We start from the raw sequence: 25,028 nt of genomic DNA, 5'->3' as shown, positions 1-25,028 counted from the left end.
TGCATGAGCTAAAAGCCAACTGGCTGTTAGCTAAGGCTGTAGAGCAAACTCATTAATCTCTCTCTCTAAGTGGTCTTGGTGCCACTAGATGGGACAGAACGCCACACCCAGGAGGTATGTGGGTTACACATGCATCCAGAGTCTAGCCCAAGGGAGTTGCTACATAGAGGCTGCTGTCATTCAAAGTGTTCGAGCTGGGCAGAAGGTGAAAATTTTCACCATAAATGAAAAGTTACGTTTTTTCCAAAATGTAAGAATTTTCTGTTTTGACTTTTTCTGTTTTGGTTTTTTGGGGGTGGGGGTGGGGGTGGGGGGGTCAGCTTTTTGAGGAAATGGCAGAAACTATTTTTAAAAAAATCAATTTTCTGTGAAAATGTTCATCTAAAAGGCCAGTTTTGGTCCATTTTTGTTTTTAATGAAAAATTTCGATCAGGAACTAAGAATGTTCCTTAGTAGTAAACTAAATGCCGCTCCCCCTCTCCCACCGAACTCCAGCTCTCCTACCACCCTGAGGTGCAAGTTAGGCCCAAGCCTACACTGTGCTGTTACATGCTTCTGGCCATATTGGCCAACCACCATCTTCCCCCCATGTTTCAAGCTTTCTGTAACTCAACAGTACCCTGTAATGAAATGCTGAATAACGTGCACTAGAAATCATTGCAGTCTCCTGGCTTGCTGCTTCTCTCTCGGACAATGCTACCCTGGATTGTGCGGTGCTTGCTAATAAACAAGACAAAGGACAAGACGGTGGACAGGAGTGAGGACAGCAGACTTATTTTTAACACAGATACCTTCTTCTTTGTCGGGATTTGGTAATCCTGACCTATGCTGTATGTAATTAAGAGTCTTTTCTCTATCCTTGTTTGAAGAGTAGTCCCATTGGTCAAGTCTTCATAAAACAGTGTGCTGGAATTGGACAGATGATACTCAATGTCTCGTCCAGAAAGTGTCTAAAGAAGAGGGAAAATAGACACATTTACCAATCTAACTCACCCAGCTGATTTTACCACTAGATTAAATTCCCTGGCTGGCTCTTGAAATCCTCCATTTCTGCTACTTGCATTCCCTGACATAGTGGTCTTTAGCAAGAGGGGCTATAGCTCTTTTGGCCCTAGAGTATTACACAAAACAAAACACGTTAGCTGGACAAAAGGCTTCCCCTTCTTGCTGGTCTTTCTGCACTATCACAGGCACAGAGGAGCCTTGAAGAATCAAACAATGGTACAACCCCACTTCTTTTAAAAATGTGTTTGTGGGAAACCTTTAAGAAATATACAAGTTTCAAATTACCTAGTGCACCACTGGGGGATCATGCAGGCCACAGGATGAACTTCTGGTCTCACTGTGGGATAACCCAGGCCTTAGGATGAACTCCTGACCACACTGGAGTCACTGACCAGGATTCCACCCGTAAAATTTAAAGCAACAGTTGATTGGAAAGGGATGAAGGACGTGATAAGGTAGAAGAATAACCTCCTCTGAATGGATGTGTAACAAATACCAGATACCAAAATTACACACAACTTTCTCTTAATAACTGTCCTTACAGATGCAGTTGCAGATAAGTGAGAGCTGATCTTGCCTTGAAAAGACTTTCATATGTGGCAACAAAACCCATTGTATGGAAAATTCTTAAAAGTGGCTCAGAATGTATTCATGATTGTCTGAGAAAAAAATAAGACAGACAAGTCTGCCTATCTGATTAGCGACCTAATAAAACCCTTTGGCCTGCTGTCTCTTCCTGAGATTTATTCATTCAAATTAAATTTTAACAGTTACTATTGGACTCCAGCATGCCTGCTCAGAATGAAAGAAAAGGATAAATAGATACTCACCTCATTTTCTCTTAGCCCATTATTGTTTGGGGCAAAGAGAGTGGCCCGGGTTGACAAGTTTGTGAGGTATTTTAGGAACTCTTTGCCTTTCGTGGAGCTGTTAGAGTAAACCAGGACTTCCTAGGAAGAAACAAAATTCATTCTTAATTGAGGGCAATCTGGATTATGGTCCAGTTATTGTGACAAAAGCTGAATGAATATGTAAAAAAACACAACTTCATTGTTAAGACTGAAACAACTTTGAACTGACAACCATTTTATCCTATTAAGGGAATACGTACACTGGAGCCAGGGTCGTAATTCCCAGCTCGGGGAGACATACCCACACTAGCGGTGACTGAGCTAGCATGCTAAAAATAGCAGTGTCGCTGCAGCCACCCAGGCAGCAGGACTGGTTAGCCACCCAAATACAATCCTGCCTGAAACACTCGGTGTATACGCAGGATGGTTAGCCCCTCCTGCCGCCCGTGCAGCTAAGGCTACACTGCTACCTTTCGCACGCTAGCTCGATCGGAGCTGGCGTGATATCTCTGCCTCAGCTGGAAATTAGCTCCGGTGCAGACATACCCTTAGAGAGAAATTTTTATTAAGATGACAATTTTAACCCTTGATGCTGCAAATTCTTATGCACAGACTTAACTTGAAAGCACGAGTAGACCCATTGTCATCAGTGAGGCTATTCATATGAGCAAAGTTACATACCTACCTTAGTGTTTGCAGGATCAGGGCTTTAAATGTCAATCTTTTGCCTCTAGCAGTGTGGTAAAATTCAAATAAAATATTCTACCCGTCGTGGCATTTAAAATTAAATCAACCCCCCTATTAACATATTAGTTCAATCTATATTTTTCAACAACACAAATTTTCAATTTATTTTTATAAAGTCTCCACCTGATTTAAACCAGTGATTTTTTTAAATCATGATTTCAAAGGCTCCACCCTGCTTTAATGCTGCATTTTATAATGCTTGTATTTACTTTCTCATATAGTAAGAGAAGAGTGAGATTACCCAGCCAGGTATGCTATTCAATGTGAGTGGAATGAGCTAATAAAGAAAACATTTACATGTAAACAAATGTGTGGGGTATTTGCTATGCTATTCAACTTGGTTTAGTTTGTTTGTATCTCAAAACAGTGTACTTCTTCTTTAGTCCATACCGACAAGAAGTTTGTAAACATGGGGAGAGACATCAGGACCTGTAGCAGGTTCCCGCTACATGTGAAGCCATTACCCACATAGCCAGTCTTACACGTGCAGTTCACATCTGTAAAATACAAATACATGTCTTTTAGATAACAAGCCAAGAATGAATGGTCTATTCCAGGACACTCATTGCTACTGCTCTGTGGAAGAAAAATAATTTTCCAGTCCAAAGAAATTTCTCCTAGCTTAGAAAGAGAACCTGTTGCCAATACTATGGGCTGGGCACTTTAAACTTAGTGACATTACTGGAACTAATTATAGTGCCCTTTTGACCAAACTACCATAGATGTAGGCAGTAGGCACTCCGTTACCTTTGACTCTGTAGCAGAAGACATCCCAGGTTTCACTCAGGTTGACTCTAGGTCCATAGTCAACTATTCCAACAAATCCTGATCCACAGTTTGGGGAAGAGAAGGCAGTTGGATAACCAACTCTTTCACTATCTAACCAGCCAGCAGCACAGAAGTGGTATTGTGCCTGTAACCAACACATTAATAATATTGTAAAGCACAGAGGAAACAGAACTGTAATTAATCTAACACACTGTGAGTGAAACTCCTCCTCCCACCGAGGGCCAACATAATGCCTACATGCCACGGAAGTCCTACTTAAATCCTATTTTGAGGGCTTAAGCCGTGTATTGGCTTTGTGTGGGCTCTCTGCACAAGGTGAATTTCAACTCAGCACAATCCTGCACTGACCACCTCACCTGTGCGTGGAGTCCCAGGTGCAGGGGGTTTGTCTATGCAGAACTCAATGCAGGAGCAGGGCCAAAGAGTGCTTAGCAGCGGTTGGGTGGCTTTTGTGTGCAAAATAGGAATAAAAATGACCTCTTTTTATCAACACAGAAGAAGCGTTGACAAGTTCAATTAAATGTGAATAATAAATATTCAGGTTTCAGAGTAGCAGCCATGTTAGTCTGTATTCGCAAAAAAAAAGGAGTACTTATGGCACCGTAGAGACTAACAAATTTATTTGAGCATAAGCTTTCGTGAGCTGCAGCTCACTTCATCGAATGCATCCAATGAAGTGAGCTGTAGCTCACGAAAGCTTATGGTCAAATAAATCTGTTAGTCTCTAAGGTGCCACAAGTACTCCTTTTCTTTTTTTAATAAATATTCAGTAAACTCAAAGCCAATGTTACTGCTGGTTTTGCTGTCACAGAGAAATATTTACACTAAAGAGGAGTCTGAACTGAATTGTTCAGATCCAGAGCTGAATGTGCCCAAAGTCCAGAGGGCTCTGGATCCTTGGGGTTGGTTCAGGCTGCTCTACGTGCCCAAGAAGAAAATTTACACACTTGTACACACTCCAGTCTTTCATCTTACCAGTATCTCTTGTCTCTTTAAATAATGGGTCTCTTTAAATAATTTCCACTGATGATGACTGAAATTTACAGACAGGCAAAGTAAGAAAAATGCTGCTTGAGAACTTAGTCAAAACCCAGCGATTTAGACTTTTGAATTAGCCTTGTTACAAATGGACTAGTGAATGAATAGTAAAAACAGGTATGATTTGTTGATTTCAGGTTATTTACTTTGTATATTTTGACCTGTGATATTGGCAATTTGTGTTTTAATGGTTATAAAGCTTTAACTGTTTGGATCTCAACATCTACTGTCATTAAATAATTGTCTGACCACGCCCCCCCCCCAATAATTTCGCAGAAGTGTGAATATTTAAATAGCTAAAAAAATGCTTAAAACCCATAATTTTGCACAACTGCCAAAATTTAAATTCATAAAAATCTAAAAAAGCTTACAAATAAACATTAATATTATCTGTTGAAATTAAAAAAATAATAATCAAATTCTACCAAGCCTACTCCTACAGCGAAGAAGTTGCACTCCTTAGGATATAAATGTATATCCTTGTAGCATTCAACTTCCAAATAGCTAAGTCTCACAGTTCCGTTTCAGCCTTGTGGAGCCACTAAATACAGTACACACACACTGACACACTGAGTCCATTGCCACTGAAGTTCAGCACTATGTCACCTTCTGAGCATATGACAGCTGATTATATGTAGCTATTGTTGCCCCTTCCCTGGCACAGGCCTCCTTTGCTTTTTCATAAGTCAGTTTGTACTGCCCTTGGGGAGAGCGCAAATGGAAGACTCCAACTGTAGCATCTGTAAGTAAACAATCAATAATTTAACTTTAGGGCTGTAGGTGTGTTAAATCTCTGGGCATAAAGTGCACTGTTCTGTAATAGTTTGAGCAATCCTTGAGGAATTTTCATGAAATGTAGCTAGTATGTAACAAGCCACTTGTGGGGTAATATTTCCATTTGGAATCATTTTAATCGGTTGCTTTCAAAGGTCCCAACTCACAAAATATTAAAGCACATTCTTAAACTTTAAGCATGTGCATAAGTCCCATTACTTAGACAGGACTTAAGCGTGTGCTTAAGTGATTTGCTGAAGAGGGATGGATTGCTCAATTGGGGCCTAAATGACTACATCTGTGCAGAACCCCTTTGACTTCAGTGAAACGTGACATGGACACAGGAGTCCACCTGGAGGGATCCAACTGAAGGATCCTAGTCTGAGCTCTGCATACCACACTACTTCTGAGTCTATCTGGCATACTGACCCTGGAAGTGAAGGTCGGCACAGTTGGCATCGGCATGGCACTGCCCGTTGTCTTGCAAACAACGGTCAACTGGAAACTGCATCACAGTGCAGTCAAGCCCATCACCAACGTAGTTATTTTTACATTCACATTTGCGTTTATCCTGGTAGGAGAGAGAATAAAAACGTCCAAACAGAATGTTTTAGAAACATAAAAATGACAGCCTAAAATAGCGTTTTCTGAATGCATGGAAGTATCCCGTTTGCTGAGTCCCGCAATAGCACACTGTGCATTTGCTAACAGGCCACTAGCAAAAAAGCTACGACTCAATAAACCACTTACACACATATTAGAATTCATCCTTATTGAACAAAACACTTATGTACATACTTTTGTGTGCTTTGCTGAATTAAGGCCAAAGCATTTATACCTAAACCGATCAGAATATGCTTTGAAGAATTATAATAATAAATATGCATGGTAGCCACTCAAAACAAAATTAAATAAATACATATGGAACCATGAAAAGAATTTAATAATACACTGATTGAAACAGGCTGAGAAGATAGATTTAGCTGTAGGAATATTTACATCTCCTCTAGGCATCTTATACATTCCAACCTGCCAAGGCCCAAATGTGGGGAGGGGTGAGACACTCAGCATGAGGGTTATCAAAACATGCATGCAGAATACTTGAACATGCTGTGGGATCCATTCCTTTAGTATAAATAACCTCAGTTTCATGATACTGCATTTCTAATATAAACAGTTTCCACCAGTAAGCTGAGTGGACACCAAAGTTATGTAGAAAGCAGGCTGGGACTGATGAGTCTCAAAGTCAGGGACATTTGGGAGGGGTGGTCTGGTCCAGCTCCCACTGAAGTCACTGGAAAGACTCCTGTTGACTTCATTAGGAGGTGGAGTGGGTGTCTAGTCAGGATTTCAAAGACAAAAAAGCCAGCCCCATCCCCCACCCCCTCAACAACTTACAGGTCCTGTCATTGTACAAAGGGCATGTTCATGGCAACCACCATTGAGCCCATCAGCGCAAGGATTGATAGGAAGGCAGGTGTGTCCATCTCCTGTGTATCCTTTCTGACAGCTACAAAGGACTTTCACACCAGTTTGGGTACATTTCGAATTCTGGTGACACCCACCATTGTTTTGTTTACAAAGATTCACAGCTACAAAGCAAAAAGAAAATAGGTGAGTTAGGGTATTTTTAAAGAGTGTCTTGCCTTCACAAGGAAATGCTGGCTCCAGTTATTTAAAAGCAACTGGAACATTTTTTGGCTGACGAGACTGTAAGCTTCTTTGGCTACTCTCTATTTTGTAGAGAGTCCTGCACAAAAGGGGCCCCAGTCCTCTTCAGGGGCTTGGGCACATCCCTTATCTAACGAAGTAGGACTGGCCCAGACCTCCTCTCCTGCTTCAGCATGGGAATTTTTGCAAGGAAACCTCCATGAGGATTATAGATTCCTCTGCATTGTCCCAGAGGGCAGCAGGACAAGTCCCTCCTGATCTCAACCCCATCAAAAACCAGTCCCCAAGAGTGGCAGATTCTCCAGAAGCCAGGGCCACGCATGCTCTGTACCTCCCAGTGGCTCTGCTTGGCTCCTTGGTACCATGATGGAGCTACTCTAATAAGGACTCCACCCAGGCCACGGTGGCTCCTAATGAACCTGGGGGTGGATTATAGAAAGGTTACTACAACCTGGGGATGCACTAATTTTTCTGGCTAACTTCTGCTGGGATGGAAGGGGGACAGTGTGTATTTGCCATGGTCCTGCAGCCTACCTACTCCTTCCACAATCCTGACTCCATACAACGGAGAGTGGGAAATGTGCCAAGCCCCCTTACCAGATGAAGGAACCCTCCACATAATGAGTCAGTGGAGGAGATGATGTGTCCCAGCAATAACGACTGACTAGCTCTCAAGTAATATTGTCAGAGAGTTTCCTTGCCTCAGGTAATCAAAGATTGCTGAAAATGAATTATTGAGCTGGAAAACCACAAAGTCCTCCCATACCCAAATAGAGCTGGCTAGCTATCTTGTTGCCCTCACATATACATGTGAAGCCCCAGTGAAATCACCCTGTGTTGCACCTTCCAGGGCCAAACAGTACCATCTATTACAATGGTTGCAACCACGCATTGACCTCACACTCTGTATAAGAAAAATCTGTAACTACTCTTTATTTATTTCAGAGACTGATGAGTGATGTGTCTCAAAGTCAGGGACGTTTGGGAGGGGTGGTCTGGTCCAGCTCCCACTGAAGTCACTGAAAGTCTTTAGATCGGAAGTTTTGGTTCAGGCAGCTCTCTGATAGTTAACATTTCACCCTGATTAGTCCTGTGTATTAAAGTGAATGGCTAGGTGAAAACAACGTTTGCCTTTAAGGTTCAGGGAGAGACAAGGTGGGTGAGTTAATATCTTTTACTGGACCAACGCGGGTTGGTAAAAGAGGCAAGCTTTTGAGCTACACAGAGCTCTTCTTCAGGTCTGGGACAGAAGTACATAATTCACCTGTACACGTGATTCCATCTCCTTCATAAAACGGCTTACACTGACACATGTTCTTTTCTTTGCAGACGGCATTACTAGAACAATTAGGTGAACACACAGGCGGCAGAGCTGTGAAGACCGTAAAATATCTGATGAAAATGACTTTTTATACTTTAAAAATGTGCTCTCATCTAGAGAACAAAGGAAAACTTGTATACAGTACATGTTTACTTAAAAACCTGTGAGACAATTCATATCACCATGGAATACAATGCCTTGCTCTTGTATAGCACTTTTTATCATAGATCTCAACGCTCTTTATGCTGGCAGTAAGCATCGTTATTCCCATTTTACAGATGGGCAAACAAGGGTGAAGTGATTTGTCCCAGAGCACATAGCAGGTCAGTGCAGGAACAGAATGCAAATCCTCATTCAAAGCTCTATCTACTGGGCCATACTTTGATGCTGATCAGTTGTAAGTGAAATGATCTTCATTACTCTGAAGCACACTTACAGTAATAGCCTGATATTATAAAAGGGGATGTTGTTTGAATTGATATTAAATACCGTTTTCAAAACATATGTTCATCTGCAATTATTGTATTTTGCAGGCATGTAGAGCTTACATTTTCAAAGCACTTTTTAAACAATATCTAATTAATCCTCCTAACATCCCTGGGAGGTAGACTTGGATGAAGTTTTTGACCAAAACTTTTTTTCAGTGAAAAATGCAAATTCTCTGACACTAAAACATTTTGTGAATTTCTGTCAGTGTTACCAAATAGTTTCAGTTAAAAAAAAGTCTACAAAAAGAAAAAAATCAAAACATTTCATTTTGACATTTTCAAAATACTTTGATTTTTTTATTTGAAATGACTTTTTGTTTCACAATTTCCTTTCATTTTATTAAATGAAATGAAATTGTTTAAAAAAACCTTGAATGCCTAAAATTTCAGTTTTGATTCAACCCAAAATGATTTTTTTTCCCCAATTGTTCAGAATTGCCAGTAAATAGTATCCCTGTTTTACAGACAAGGTCAAAGCTGCAGAGTGGGTAAGCAACTTGTTGAAGTCCATTATGACAGCTGGGATTAGAACTCTCTGGTCTCAGTTCTCCATCCTGTGGTTGATACACGAGACCAGCATTTCTCAACCTTTTTGATACCAGGGACCAGCTTGCTGCCTTCCTAAACTGTGTCTGGGAGAGCTCAGGGACTGGTGCCGGTCCACGGACTGGTCGTTGAGAAACAATGCACTAGACCATGCTGCCTCCTCACATAGGACAACAGAATAATCTGCTAAAAGGAGTCATGGATTCACCAACACCTGAGCAATCCCAGAGTAGACAAAGACGTCTGCATCTAACACAGACACCATTACTGCTGTACAGCAGGGAGAGGAACTAGATTAGCGATACTCAGCAACTGGTACGTCAGGCTCTTTTTGACTGGTAGTAACATTAATGAAGAGTCTCTGTGCTGACTCCCTGTGCACTGCTGCTGCCTGCCTCTCATTCAGTTGTCTTTGGTTCCAAACACAATAGGCTTGTGTAGACTGCAATGTAAACCCAGGATTAGTAGAACTCGAGTTAGCAGACCCTGGGCTTGTTAAACTAGTGCTTGAGTGTCTACACTTATTTGTAACCCTAGGTTAGGAATTGTTGAATCATGGGTCCCAAGCTGGGGCTCCAGCATCTACACTGCATTATGTGGGCCTGAGTCAACCACCCACATCCCTGGCACCCCCCAAAATGTGGCTGCTCTAGCCCTTTTTTTGTGGTGCAGCGTGGGAAAACTTGACTGTCTTCTTGACTGTCCAGAGGACACAAAGAGTTGGCCCATGGGATATTTTTGGCAAACTCCCACAGCACTAGTCCAGTAGAGCTCCTCTACACTTCAGAGCAATAGGGTTTGACTCAGGGTCAGATCCTTCACCTCCATGTGGGCCTGGGACTCTGGGTCTAAGCCCTGGGTTAGCGCAATTTGTGTGTAGATGGAATTGAGCCTGAGTCAAGAACACCTTTGATACATTTTGCAGTCAGTCCTCAAGCAGGTTTACAGAGCTCCAACTTTAGAGGAATTGCAGAATTTTTTTGTGTGCCATGCAGATCATGGCATAGTGTAGCACAATATAGTTTTCTTTATAGCTTTCAATCCTCCTTGTACCAAAAGCAAAATACTCTCCTTCACCATTTATCCTGCACAAAGCAGGATTTCTGGTATTATTAACCCTGTCTTGCTACGTCCACCGCATTAAAACAACTGATTTGATTAAACTCGCTGGGAGTGCTGTAACCTATTGTTTTGCAACAAATTCTGGTGAGAAGATACAGACCTAGTTTGGTTTCACAGAATCGACCAGTCCATCCAGTTTCACAGAAACATTGTCCTGATCCAGAGATTCCTTCATCACATTGTCCATGGGCCTTGCAGTTGCAGGCTGTAAAGGGAATGTAGAATCATAGAATATCAGGGTTGGAAGGGACCTCAGGAGGTCATCTAATCCAACCCCCTGCTCAAAGCTGGACCAATCCCCAATTTTTGCCCCAGATCCCTAAATGGCCCCCTCAGGGATTACATTCACAATGCTGGGTTTAGCAGGCCAATGCTCAAACCACTGAGCTATCCCTCCCCCCAAAGGGGGCACCTGGATTTGAACAGGAGGAACCTCTTGATCTGCAGTCAAATGCTCTACCCCTGAGCTATACCCCCACCTGCTTGTAGATTGATGTAGATCAATGTAGATTGATCATAGACAAAATAGTAATTAGGAAAGGAAAATTCTTCCCTAGAGCAACGTCAGAAAACCACACAGGCCCATGGCAGGAAGGGGTTAGTGGTCTGTCTTAGAGACGTAGTGGAAACCAGGCTTAGCATGCAACAACTGTCAGTTATGTCAAACTTGGAGGGAGGGCTCTCTAGCCAGAGGGAATAAAGAGAGTTAACAAGCTTTAACAAGGAAGTTGAGTTGCTCTGTCAGAGAGATCTCAGAGAGAGGATTTAAGGGGCGGGGGCTGAGCAGCCTGAACGAGGAACCCTATGAGCAGTCAGACCTGGGAAGCAGGCTCAGGCTGGCCTTCATGTTGTCTGATTGTTCATTTGATTGTTAACAAGGTCAAAGCTGGGATTTGCAGGGTAGGTTGACTTTGTCTCCAAGCAGGTGTAAAAGTTACCTGCTCACACATATTCTTACCCTCAAAAATATCTCAGCTGTTTTTCATGACTGACTAAAAGTGTCTGAATGGGGATGATTTTTTTTTTTATAGTAGGGGGATGTTTCTCTACCCTCATGCCCTGAAACTTTAAGCACAAAGTATTTCTTCATTGAGTAGTAGAGCTTTCTTTGTGGATGTATCAAGCAATAGAGCTGGTCTTTCATGAGGAATCTTTATTATTGATAGTTCTTTATGTGTTTTGCTATTTAATGGAGTTTTGGTTCTGCTGACCCACCCCTTTGCCAGGAATGTTGTTTGTGTATGTGGGAAAGTAATGGCACGGGATTTGGCTTACAAGCAGTTCTGATTCTATGGGTGAAATTCTGGGCTCATAGAAATCAGCAGCAAAACTTCCAGTGGAGCCAGGATTTCACACTTTGTCTTTTGATTTGTGAAGGGTTTAACCTAGTAAATTAATATTTGATTTATATAAACAAATGAGTTATGTATATTAAAAAAAAGAATATAGGGCCACAAGACCTTTTTGGCTTTTCTTTTAGTAAACATAAGAGTTTGAGGTTCAGATTGATAGTTTATATAGTGCCATAAACATACAAATTCCCATACAATGGATGTCAAATGGATAAACTTTGGGTAAGCATTGGAACTTTTGCATGCATAACCTAACCTTATGGGTTAGTGCTAGTTACTACAAAACTGTGTTGGACTGAAAACAGTAATTTACGGTGAAAGAGTTAATAGCCCGTCTCTTCTGCTATCTTTAGTCTCTCAACTAAAGCCTTTATGCTGAGAATAATTTTTTTAATCTAGGATGAAATTTACCCCTGTGAGGATGCACAAGGCCAACGCACCTAGGATGTGCCACTTACGCCCACAAGTGAGGGATTATGTAGGAACTTCCATGGAGCATAGGCCTTCTGCTGGCCCTCTCCACAAATTAATTTCCCCTTTGTGTTACTCTCTTTTTCATATGATAAGTATCAAGTGTTGCCTTCAATAGCCATGAAACATCCTTCTGATTTCTTGTGTTTTATCAGCATTTCCATTCTATTGTCTTGTCTGTTGCTGGGGTTGGGAGACAGCTATATTTTGATTAAAAAGGACTGTAGATCAAGCAAGAAGTGAAGCCTCAACTTGCTTCATGTTACTGCAAAATGGAACTGTATAATTGATAGGAGGAGTGGGTGAAATTCACCCCAGTGTAGAAGGCCAACACAAGCCTATGTACCACTAAAGTCCCATGTAAACCCTACTCTGAGGCCTTGTGTTGGCTCTCTGCATGGTAGTGATCTTCAACCACTGTGCGGGCTATGGCAGCCACGTGTCAATTTTGAAATGGAAGAGCAAAGAATATACATTAAAATATTCTTTCTGCTTCAAAAATAAATATAGAAAAATAGTGTATTTTAATCAGATATTAATTCAGAAATAAGGCTGAAACATACATGTACAATCAGAGCCATATCTTCCCGGCAAACACAGCTCACATGAAGTCCCATTGAAGCCACTGTTGCATTTACACTCTCCGGTTCCTGAGTATCCGTCGTTACATAAACCATGATTATTACACGGGGTCTCTGGCCCTCCTGGGCAGGCTAGAAAGGATAAAATGCAGTGAGTCAGTTCTGTTCAGCTCTGCCTTGTGTTTACAAGTTTGTTTTCTAAGAAAACTGGCTTTAGAAAATCTTTGAGCACAAAAACGTTATATAAAATGTGTTCCTAAATCCCTTAGGTGCTTTTGAAAATCCCCCCCATACGCACTTAGTGGACCACAGTGGATTCATACAACCTCATTTACTTGAAGGATGTAACCTGGAGCCCACTCATTTAGACTCCTGGCCCCCAGGACTGCAATCTGATCCACGTGGATGAACCCCTGAGCCCATGCAGAGCTCTGGTGAAGTCAAAGCCAACAACTGCTTGGATTAAAACACATGACATTTGGCAAGCATGTTGGTGTAGCTGAGTGAAGGTTGGAAAGTTAGTTAGATGGTACAGAACCAGCGTTGGCAGTGATTCCCCACGGCTGTGGTTTTCAAAGTCAATACTTGTTAAAACTAACAGGGCCCCACAGCCCATTAATGTTTAATGCTCTTTGAACTCATATCAGATACACACAGGCTCACGCACTAGCTGTGAATTCTAGCACGTGTGTTTAATGCATTTTGATGTCATTCCCCAGAAGCTGGCACATGATATGGTCCTCACATCTTTTGTATTTTTTCAAATGGCTGAAATATGTCTCCATGCAATGTCACAACAAAGCAATATTTACTCTTTATAACATTAATTTTACTCTTCTTTATCAACATGGAGTTTACAAATTGCTAACATAAAAAAGAACCTTTTTGAGCATATTTAAGTTATTATTTGGAGTGGAAAATAATAATGTTACTTATGCATGCATGAACTCTCACTGCAGTATTACCCTGTTTTACAAAGAGGGAACATAGACAGAGAGAGGTTATCCCTGGTCATAGAGCAAATCTCTGTCAGAGCTGAGATTACATCTCAGCAGCTCCTGTTTCTTAGTCAGCACACTAGTATACTCAGTACACTAGACCATGAAGCCTGTCATGACTCATGCATAGTCATGATTGCAGGACTTTATTCAATATTCCTTTTAAACAATTAAATATAATTATAGAATCACAGGACTGGAACGGACCTCCTCGAGAGGTCATCTAGTCCAGTCCCCTGCACGCATGGCAGGACTAAGTATTATCTAGCCCATCCCTGACAGGTGTTTGTCTAACCTGCTCTTAAAAATCTCCAATCATGAATTGCCTTGTCACCTTGTGGTGTCAGGCAGCTATTCCCAGAGAGATCTCAAAGGTTAATCAGGGCAATCCTACCTTGGCAGTCTCGCCCATAGTAGCTTTGACAGCACTTTGCAATCCAGACGACCATCGAACAATCCTGGCGACAGCCATCTAGGCTCCTGCCATAGAATTGGTATGTACACTTCTGAATCCCTCCCTAAACATTACACAGGGGGATAAAAACACAGGTGATTGAATGTTCTGTGTATTTATTTTTAACTCACTGTGTTTTTTTAATGCAGAGCTGATCAAATTGACAGCCCTGGAGATCAAAGTGATCCACCTACAGAAAAAGCAAAGCATGGGCAGTAGTGGTGCAAGCTTCCCTCAATATGCTTCAGCCCTGATGTGATGAGGCTAACTCTGAGGAAAGAGGTTAGTTCAGGCTTCCTGCCCATTTAATCTATGGCCTTTCTTCTAAGACAGCCAACAGGTAGCAATAAAGGCGGAGGACACATCAGAAGAGAGCTGGCAGCACCTCATTCATTTCACATGAGCCATCAGATGGTGGTAACTTTTGGTCACTGGATTTGAACCAGTCATCTAGAAGAGAAGGGCCCCATGGTCCAGAATGTCAGCTGGTGTATGCTGGCCCAGCTCCAATGAAATCAATTGCATTAGGACTATTTATACCAACTGAGGATCTGGCCTGTAATGTTTAGACTAGAATAAATATTCAAGCCAGTTTTCTGGAGCTCTCATTGAAGATTCGGTAGATAGAAGCAGACAAACTTGAGAACAAAGAGTATGCCAATCTAAACGCTTTCTTTTTAATTATTAAAATGTCTGTAGATAAATTTAGTGCTGGTAAATGTTTAAGATTCCTACAGTAGCTAATGCCAGACAGAATGCTGACCATGCACTTTGACCCTGCCACTCTCCTCTAGCTTGTAGGTCCACTCTGCTCACTATAACACAACCTGCCGCATGTACAGAAGCATCAAGTGAATTTTTGGTGTGCAGTATGTGCGAGGGTGAGACCACCAAACTCTCTGTCACTTCTGACCTAATAGGTCAGAATTTTGATCAGAATTCTTAATGGGGAAAGGCTGATGTGACAGGGCCTAATCCAGAACCCATAGAAGCCAACGGAAGCACTCACTGTGTATCAGATCTGTAACCCACTACTGACTCCAGGAGGACTGGGATTTTATTGTTCCATTTAAACAAGTGATTTCATTGCTCACAGCTCTACTGTTCTTTGAAAGTGTGTGCTCTTTTTAGTTTATTATTGTGCAGTGCACAGAAGCCTGTCGATTAGACTGCCTTAAAAAGGTACTATTACCTTTGGTTTAGTCGCTGTAGGGCATTTAGGGTTATTGTAACAGCCAACACAATCTCCCTGTTGTAGAAAGGGAAAAACATATTTAAAAATAAGAACAACAAAAAGCTGTTCGAAAGCACCAGAAAAGTGTCTACTTTTACATAGGCAGTTAAAATTAATGACCAGAGAAGACTACTTTTAAAAACATCCAATTTCATTACTTATATAAGTTATAGGAGCTTTCCAAAAGAGATAACAGAGGGGAAAAAGTAAAGGAAAATGACAACAAAACAGGTACATTAAGTCAATTTAACAAAATGAAAGAGAAATGAAATTTCACAGTAGAATAGTTCTAGAAGTGCAAATTTGCTATTAAGCTAAATAGGTAAGAGGGGGGAGATGTATTTATTTATTTGTACATAGGCCTACACTGGCAAAAGTGACGATGGATTTGGGGTGTCTCTGATTTGGATGTCCAATTTGAGATGCTTTAAGACACCTGATTTCAGAAAGTGCTGGGAACCCACCCTAAGCAATCCCCTTTAAGGTGACTCAAGCTGAGGACTCAAAACCACTAGTGGTTTTTTGGCCATATTGTATTTCTCTTTAGAAACTGATATGGCCCTCATCAACATAGTAAATGAGCACCTTGTGAGTATGAGAGTTTCTAGATATAGATATTTATACAAAGAGCAGAAGCATCCACAGACATACCAGTTAAGCTAAAAATAAGCACTAACAATCCTCCTGCTTATAGGGATCACCATCTAGGGTCAGGAAAAAAATCCCCTTTGTGTTATGATAATACACATGTAGATGTATTATAATAGACTTTTACATGTTTCTGTGAAGGCAGACAGCATTAGCCAGTAATAGCATCATCCTCTTAGAGGTGGTAACTTTATTTGGCCCTCTCAACATGCATTATTCAAAAGACTTCAAAGAGAATTAATTTTTGCACTCTGTTCATAGTCATATTTGTCCATAAAGGGTTTGTCTAGACTAGGAGAAGTTGCTGAAATTAGGTCAGGGTTAGCTAACATGTTTTAGCTAATCCCAACCTAACCTTGCCCTTTTCCTTACCGTAGTTGCAGGTGGACCTTAGTGTATCTTTTAGGCACCATACCTCACCTTTCTGAAGAAGTGGGTTTTTTACCCACGAAAGCTTATGCCCAAATAAATCTGTTAGTCTTTAAGGTGCCACTGGACTCCTTGTTGTTTTTGTGGATACAGACTAACATGGCTGCCCCCTGATACTTTATTTTAGTTAGTCAAGATCCACCCTAGGCTTCCCACCAGACAAACCCAAAGTAGCACTTTAAACAGTTTCAGACCTGCAGCCAAATCCTGACTGCATTGGAATCAATGGAAGGTTTGCCATTGACTTCAGCGCGGCCAGGATTTGGCCTACATTTCACATTTCCCCAAGGGTCACAGAACTGAACTGAAGGACTGACTGACCGAGAAATCTGCAGTGATAAAATTGTCACATCGCCCGCCAAGGGTGGGATCCATTAACATGCAGTCAATCCCGTAAGCGATGCCACCATCAAACTCCAGGTACCGCTGCACTATCCTACACCTCCTGTCATTCAGAAAGAGGTCACCCTGAGAGAGAGGCAAGAAGACAATCGCACAAAATAAGGAGCCTGCTTCACTGGATGCTTGGTTCAGTCCATGTGCAGTTCCTGTTCAGGAATTAGTAAGAATATAAATCTTCCTTTGAAGTCAGTTCTCTCTCTTACAAAGTAAAATTGCATATCATTTCCAGATGGGATAACAGCATTTCCCACTGGGCTTACGCGTGCAAACCCCTGTCTCTAAGGTGGGGGTGACCCAGTTTGCCATGCCCCCCATGGTGCCAGAGGGAATGGTAGGCAGATGCCATCACCCATGAATCCCCTCCCCCACGAGAGTATGCAGAGTGCTCCTTCATAACAGTCACGGAGTCTCCTTTTTCAGTGTATATACACATAAGGCCAAATGTTCAGAAACAGCTACCTGCAAAGTCAGTGCACCTGAGTGCAAACAGGTGCTCACACACACAAACCATGCAGTTTGCACAACAGATTTTGTACAGGTTTGTATCTAGGCCAGTGGTTCCCAGACTTGTTCTGCTGCTTGTTCAGGGAAAGCCCCTGGTGGGCCGGGCCGGTTTGTTTACCTGCCGCGTCCGCAGGTTCGGCCGATCGTGGCTCCCAGTGGCCGCGGTTCGCCGCTCCCAGTGGCCGCGGTTCGCCGCTCCCAGTGGCTGCAGTTCGCCGCTCCAGGCCAATGGGAGCTGCTGGAAGAGGCGGCCACTTGGCCCACACCATTTCCCGCAGTCCCCATTGGCCTGGAGCGGCGAACCGCGGCCACTGGGAGCTGCAGTTAGCCAAACCTGCAGATGTGGCAGGTAAACAAGCCGTCCCGTCCTGCCAAGGGCTTTCCCTGCACAAGCGGCGGAACTAGTTTTTGCAAGTCCTTAGTGCTAAAATGTAGCCCATACTGTACATCGTACACTTAGGGCTCTTGTCCCAGAGTCAACTTCACTTTGTGTGAGCTCATTTTATATTTTGATGTGTTACCTGCTCAGGCCTACATCCTCAAAGGTATTTAGGCACCTAACTCCCATTGAACTCAGCTACATTTGAGGATCTGGGCCTGAGGCATGGTGGTATTTCTCTTTTGAGGTATGTGCCAGCCAGTTATTTAGAGAGACTACTCCCTTATGATAAAGAAAATTATTCTTCGATAAGCCACTGTACCTGTAAGGCAAATCACAAACCTGTGGATCTGTTTTCTAAGCCTCTACTCTTGCACGGGGATATGCTAATATGGACCACTATGCATATGTGGAGCACCATTAATTCCAGGGTTGTTAATTCCTTAGGGAGGCTCTGCATAGGCATAGAGGGATTTGCACTAGTGGTTCCCAATGTAGTATCAAGGCCTATGTTATTAAATAGTACATTCCATGAGGATTCCCAATGTGCTCGTATGTTAAACACTTACAATAGAGTTGTTGTTATCCCCACATTTTACACTGAGATCAGAACCTTGAAGGGTCTTCAGAGAATTGGAGCTGGGGAGCTCACAGGCTAAAATCTGTGAAAGAAATACACAGAGTGGGAAGATTTGGTGTTGGAGAACAGTTTTAGCAATGCTTCTTCTAAACAAATCAGGAATTGTTTGAAAGCACCTTAGCATCTCTGATGACATGGAATCTCAGATATTGCACCAGTTTGGCCTTGTTAGATTTTTTAAACAGGAAATCCTGCTGTTCCTTAGGCAGAGCTCTGAGAGCTTCATCAGTAGGCCAGAACAAGGTGACTGGTTTATGAAGAGGATCATTGATTACACTCATCAAACCGGCATTCTGCAACATAGAAAAAATGAGTGATTTTTTTTCTTACTGTAAAATTACACCCACTGTAAAGGATAAACTCTGAGAAACATGTACTGTAGCTAGGAGTGAATTGGCCCAGCAGCGAGGATGCTGAATGGATCATAGCCTTCCTAGTAAATGGCCTGTATTTTTGCCTTCCTGGGCACAAAGCAAAGATTTTAAAAAGTGGGTGTCTACATTTAGGTTTCTAAGTCTATTCTGAAGCTGATTTTCAAAAGTGCTGACCACCCAGCAACTCTTATTAGGGACCAGGCCACTTATTTACGTGCCTATCTCTGAGCTTAGGAGACCATTTTTACAAATCCGGGCCAAGAAGTTTTAGCACACAAGATGGATTAAAGAGCAGGGAGGGGATGGCTCTTAGGGACCCATGAGTGCTCAGACCTGTCTGCCATTCTCCCATGTGGAAGGCGAGAGAACTGATTGCAGGGGCTCCTCCATAGATTGTGGGGAGGGAGCCTGTGCCCCATTCCACACTGTACACAGCCCCATCACTCAGGCTGTGTGCCAGTTTCACAAAACTGTGCCAAATGGTCATTGCCTCCTGGATTCTCTTACCTCTAGCAAGTTGCTGAACATGATGTATCCTTGTTTGGCTGCAACCATTTTAAGGCTTTCCTAGAAAGATAAGAATATTAAATGGGCTTACTTGTCTTGTCTGGGAAATAAATTGGATATAGATTTAGTAAGAAGGTATTTGGCATGTTTGATCTTGTAGTTCACTTGTCACTGTGAAATCAAAGCCACCTTAAAGGTCTTTACAAAGAAGAACATCTTTAATATAAATTTAATGTAGGAATGATTCTAAAGAATTTTAAATATACAACACTGTAAAACTATGCTAATCATTCAGTGTAGGGGCTTTATAATGCCAATGCTTTGGTTGTAACTACTATGCCAAATGGTAATTGGCAAGAAACATTCCAGATTAGACTGGCAGAATGCTACAGGAATGAGGTACGTACCTGCTCAGTCCCCGATTGCCCCTTAGGGAATTCCTGCATGTGTTGTGGAAGTAGGATTTTATCTATGACGTGTATCACACCATTTGTGCTGACAGTATCGCTGAATATAATCTTAGCCTTGGTATTCAGGTACACAGAATTCTGAAAAGGTAAACAAAAAAGTGTTTTCTATGGAAATGTGCAGCAGGGAAATGCTGAAATGAAAACTCTTTACCGTGAGAGGCCAACTCACTGCTTGCAATAGACTTGCAACAAATAGGGCTCCAGTTTTAGTAATTTAGGGCTTGATCCTGCAACCCTCAGTCACACAAGTAGTCCTACGAAAATCAATGGTGCTACTCATGTGAGTAAAAATTACTCACATGAGCAAGGACTGCAAGACTGCACCCTTAGCGGGGCAAACAGAGAGGGTGGCATTTGTGAAAGCAATCAGCAATAGACAATTCTTATTTTAAATACTATTTATTATTTTTAGGAGGAAAAGGAACATTCTAATTTTAAAAATGCAAATGAAAATGGTCAGTTTATTATTCTAACAATTTTACCTTGGCTATCTTGTTACCTGTGAGAAAGTGACCTGGATGGGGTCCCCCTGGAGTGAGGTGACATTGGTAATTGTTGTCAGGTCATTATAGAGAAGTCCGGCACAGCCCACCATATGGTACCTAAGGATCTGGGGCATCACTCCATTGAGAATCCAGTCTTTAATCTAGGGCAGGAATTGGAGGAGTTCAAAGGCAAGGACAGAATAACATACAAATCCAAAAGCTCCCAGCTGACTCACCCAAAGTTCATTGCCTTTTTCTTACTTACTTTTGGTTCACTGTTAAATGCTTCTGTATTGGGTGCAAACACAGTGAAAGGACCAGAACCTGCAATATCTTTGAGAGCAAGGGCCTGGAAAGTTTAAAAGAACAAAGCAAAGATCATTCATTAATGCACACAGTTTCATACACTGGGCAGAATTAGACTGGATCCCATACAGGGAACCAGGCCCCTTACTGTAGGCAAGGCCTCTAGACTGACCTCTGTGGCTGCCCACAGCTCTGTTCCTTGCTGCCATCTGCCTCACATTGCATTCCCTTCTCCCATCCCACCACAAGTAATGTAAGAGTGAGGGAAACACTCTGTTGCTATGGGGAAGATGCCCTCCAAACTCCTTCAGTCTTACTGGATTTAAAGAGGTCTCTCTGCAAAATTTGCCTCACCATACTCTCCCCCAGCTTCCTCTGCTGCTACTTAAGGGCACAGAGCTCTCCTGTCTCTCATGTGCTGCCTTCCTTTATAACAATGGACAAGTAGTGCTTGAAAGTAAGAGAGAAAGCTGTGCTCAGTAGCGATTAATATGGAAGCAGAAAGGTTACAAGCTTTGCAGGGAGAGTGGTTAAAACCTTTCATCTTGAAGGAACCCAAAGTGTTTTCATAGTCACACACACACACACATATCTATCTATCTATCTATATCTCCATATGCTTATGTACAATCTTATGGTTAGAAACCTACAGCCCATTGCTGTAGGTTTTGGACAAACATATAGCAAGAGAGAATCCCTGTACAGAAACACTTACAATCTAAAGGGTGGAGGAGAAACAAAGACACAGAAACTTTTCCAAGGACACAGAGCAGAGCTGGGACTAGAACTCAGGTTTCCTGCCCTATCCATTGTTCCACACTGCCTCGCTACATATGCCTACACAAAGGAATCACCGTCCTCTGAAATGTAGTTAGAACTGCGGGAGGCACAGAGCAGCTGTTTAGAAGCACACAGCAACACACCGCCACATTTTAGAGAGGCGGTGAAAAATACCATGTCAAATCAACGGGAAGTAGATCAACCGAATGTAGTTACCCACATCAGAATTTGGAGAAATGTGCCATGGGATCTCTGTCTGTGGATGGGAAGGGCTTCAGTTTTGGGTCTGATCTAAAGGGCACTGGTGCATGGTCCCTCCAGCCTCAAAGCTATCGTAGCAGTACTGACTCAGAGGGGAAAGTGCCACTTATTGAATAACGAGCACTATTACATGCAACACTCTAGGTTTCCTGTGGGTTTCCAACATAAGTAAGAATTGACCAACTCCAGTCCTGATTACCTTGTGAGATTAGGGCCAGAGATGTTGTGGCACAAAAAACGTTCAAGAATTTTCTTACCTTGAGATGGAAATAAAAATGAGTAGTATTGGAATCCTTAAGAAGCTCCTGCAACCAAGAGTAAAAGCACTTTTATATTGAATTGTGTGAATTTAGAATTTAGAATTCAGAATTGTGTCTGAAGAATATTAATGAATGCCGTCCTCAGGGAAGGAACATGCCTGGTACTAGAAAGGGAACTTTTTGGTCTAGATGATACAGTAATCGCCTGCATTGATACAGCTTGTCAGCTGACCTCTCACTGTAGCTCTTATCTGGCTTGTGGTATGTGTTATCTTGCCAGTCTATCAGAAAGCAGTTGTGAGAATCGAAGAATAGCAGCATCCACGTTCCTTGCAGTGCCAGCTAGGTGTCAGGTCACTCCGTTTCCTCATATTATAGTTCTAGTCTTATTATAGAGACCCAGAGAGACAAAACCAGGCCTTGATTGTCAATATTGAAGATTACAGCTTGTCACGGAACATGCATTTTGCTGCTGCTGCACAAAGTACATGGTATATTGAAAGTTATATACAGAAACCAAACTTTATAAAAGTGACTAGTGATTCTGGGGACCTCACCTGAGACACTTCAGAGAGGTCTAATTTTCAGAAGGCAGGTCAGAACACTCTCTGAAAATCTGGTCTCTTTAAGGTGTCTCAGGTTGGGCCCTCAAACGCACTAGTCTTTTTTGAAAATCTTGTCCAGAGGTAACACTTATGGGACTAGGGAGATAAATTTCTATATGGTATTGAAGCGACCACATGAAGAATTCTGCATGTGGTTCTGGGTTTTATGCAACAGAACTTTGTTAAACTGGGGAAAACCCAAAAGGCAAGCAAAACTGCAAAAAGTTTTAGGAAGTATGACATATGAAGGAGAGGTTAAGAGAAATGAACACATACAACCTAGAGAACCGACAACTAAGAGGAGACATAACCATTCCTCCATGTCTTCGGAGAAGTAATAAAAAGTAAGGGAGGGAATTATTCTTCAGGACATAATTCTTCAGTAATAAAAAGTAAGGGAGGGACATCTTCAGGACAATCCTTGTTTAATGGGTAATAATCAGGTCCTGGGCTAGGGGCTGAAGAGTTAATAGGATATAAACTCTGAGGTCTTTCTGGCTATCAGAGGAAACCTTTTCCTCCCTTTCAGTTCTGGCCCTTCTATCATTTGTGCAAGAAGGGAAGGAGCCAGCTGTGCACTCTCCAGGGTGCAGGTTCTGCCATTCTGCCTGGCCTTCATATGGACTGTATGAAGGAGCAGAAGGCTCCTTGCGCCTCTTTCCCCTTCCACTGTTCATCCATGAAGGGCCAAGTGGAATCTGGCCCTTTCAGAAGCACCAAGCACCTGAAGCTCCTGGTCACTTCACTTGGAGTAGTAGGTGCTCAGCATTTCTGAAAACAAAGCCATCCTATGTGTCTCAGATTGGACACCCAAAGCCCAAGTATCCAAAATTAGTGGGCACTTTGGAAAATTTAGTCCTATATGATTTATACTGAAATTCATTGGCAAAAGAGAGACTAGAACTCATAAGTTCCTCAACCCTAGTCCCATGCTTATGCCACTGCTTCTTAACAAGCTATCTGATGTGCAGCAGCTATTGCTCTTTAAAAGGTGCCACTTCTCCGTTAGATAAATACATAAATTTACTTCAGCATTTGCAGTATTCCCTATAGCTACTGCAGGACATACCTAGGAAATACTTGGGTAGCTGTACCTATTTATCTATGCAAAACTGGCATGGTTTTAAGAGTTGCCACCGTTTTACATAACTCTTTGAAAAATATTCAATAACAATGAACACACATAATGTTTTACCTGGTAGATGTTGCCTCGGCATTTAAATCCATCCCCAACATAATCAGGTTTGCAGGTGCAGGTCCTCTCTGTCAGCTCAGTGTCATTGCAGATTGCAGATTTACTGCAGCCACCGTTATTCTTGTAAGATTAGGAACATCAGACAAAATCAAATTAGTTGGTGTATTTGTGTTTACAAAATAATTTCAGCTCATTTGCTCAGACTTCCAACAGAGGGAAATAGTCTCTTTCTTATGAATAGTAAAAAAGCATTCAAGATTAATGTAAAGATAGTTATTGACACTTAAAGCAAAGCACACTGCCAGTTTCTTTAACACCCGCTTGCTAGCTTCTCAGTTCAGTGTGATGTAACTGGCTATTGTATACTGCTACCCAAAAGATTTCCATGCAGGCCTCCTCATGGACTCCTGGGCTATGATTCTGAGCTGCACTTCTTAGGAGGTACATCCTGAGAGGGAAGGGAGCCAAAAGTGGCTCTGGGATTCTGGGTTGCAGAGGCTGCTCTAGTTTACTCCTTATGTGTCTGGTAGCCCAGAATAGCTGGAGCAAAGAACTGCCACACGTGTCCTTCCTCCAACTCATTCCCATCTCCCATAGGTCTCTTAATCTGGCTTTCCATCTCTTGGGAGCTCCCTTTGTCAGGGGAATTCCCCAGAGGGGAGATCTGGCTGTTCCCAGCCCTTGTTACACCCACTGAGCCAACCCAGAATTGGTGCCTACTTGATAATCAGATCTTCAGACTGCAAACCGGTTTACTTGTGGACAAGGGGAAACATCTCTTCACAACAAACCAGGGAATGCTGCCAAATGAGAAATGTAGCCCATTTTCTTTTCACATGCTCATTTCTAAAACTCTGATGCCAGTCACATGGGAGCCAACTTCCACTTCGTCTGACCTCCCACTCTCAGTGGTATTGGGGGGTCCTTCTTGAACTACCACCAGGGGTCTAGTCGGGATGGGCCCTACCATAGTTCTCACCCTATGTAGTGAGGTTTGGATTTGTGTGCTGTTTATCTGGGTAGATCTAGCTGGATTGTTGGACAGGGAACTGAGTTTATTCAGAGCTCTCTGTGTAGCTTTGCCATGGAGCACTTGGCTATATTACAGTCAGATTAGCATGCTGCACAATGTTGACAAAAGGCAACCTTCTGTAAAAACATTCTTTTAATAGCATTGCAGCCAGTGAAGTGGAAGAGAAGCTGTCAGAATGAAGCTCACACAAAACCATATGCGGTAGCTCATAAATCTGAACAACATTCCCTCCCCTGACTTTTAATTTACATTTGTTCGCTATTCCATCTGGGCAACCTTTGGAAAAGAATCCAGTGACAGACTGTTGC

General features: G+C 42.2%; 1 protein-coding gene and 1 non-coding gene across 7 annotated transcripts in view; both read right to left on the bottom strand.

The window, feature by feature from the left end:
- Positions 1–25,028, bottom strand: part of STAB2 (stabilin 2) — a 139,942-nt gene that overhangs the window by 8,112 nt on the left and 106,802 nt on the right. For 4 of the 6 annotated variants that reach the window (XM_037879695.2, XM_037879706.2, XM_043541912.1 and 1 more), the window contains 21 exons: positions 23,688–23,807; positions 21,885–21,932; positions 20,546–20,629; positions 20,295–20,441; positions 19,733–19,873; positions 19,326–19,385; positions 18,561–18,737; positions 18,374–18,466; positions 16,841–16,987; positions 15,401–15,457; positions 14,149–14,272; positions 12,739–12,888; positions 10,453–10,557; positions 8,140–8,247; positions 6,603–6,796; positions 5,634–5,775; positions 5,037–5,170; positions 3,351–3,516; positions 2,994–3,100; positions 1,836–1,955; positions 792–950 (listed from right to left, as the gene is read on the bottom strand). In XM_037879695.2, the coding sequence (XP_037735623.1) occupies positions 792–950; positions 1,836–1,955; positions 2,994–3,100; positions 3,351–3,516; positions 5,037–5,170; positions 5,634–5,775; positions 6,603–6,796; positions 8,140–8,247; positions 10,453–10,557; positions 12,739–12,888; positions 14,149–14,272; positions 15,401–15,457; positions 16,841–16,987; positions 18,374–18,466; positions 18,561–18,737; positions 19,326–19,385; positions 19,733–19,873; positions 20,295–20,441; positions 20,546–20,629; positions 21,885–21,932; positions 23,688–23,807 (2,583 nt within the window). The remainder of the gene's footprint in view (positions 1–791; positions 951–1,835; positions 1,956–2,993; positions 3,101–3,350; positions 3,517–5,036; positions 5,171–5,633; positions 5,776–6,602; positions 6,797–8,139; positions 8,248–10,452; positions 10,558–12,738; positions 12,889–14,148; positions 14,273–15,400; positions 15,458–16,840; positions 16,988–18,373; positions 18,467–18,560; positions 18,738–19,325; positions 19,386–19,732; positions 19,874–20,294; positions 20,442–20,545; positions 20,630–21,884; positions 21,933–23,687; positions 23,808–25,028) is intronic. The other 2 variants (XM_043541910.1, XM_037879700.2) reach the window with 2 other exon arrangements.
- Positions 10,756–10,829, bottom strand: TRNAC-GCA. Its single transcript has one exon. It is a non-coding gene; the product is annotated as a tRNA-Cys (tRNA).

The sequence above is a fragment of the Chelonia mydas genome, chromosome 1, assembly GCF_015237465.2.
Source record: "Chelonia mydas isolate rCheMyd1 chromosome 1, rCheMyd1.pri.v2, whole genome shotgun sequence".
In the NCBI taxonomy this organism is placed as follows: Eukaryota; Metazoa; Chordata; order Testudines; family Cheloniidae; genus Chelonia; species Chelonia mydas.
The sequence above is the reverse complement of the archived record's forward strand: the minus strand, read 5'-3'. Positions and strand labels throughout refer to the sequence as shown.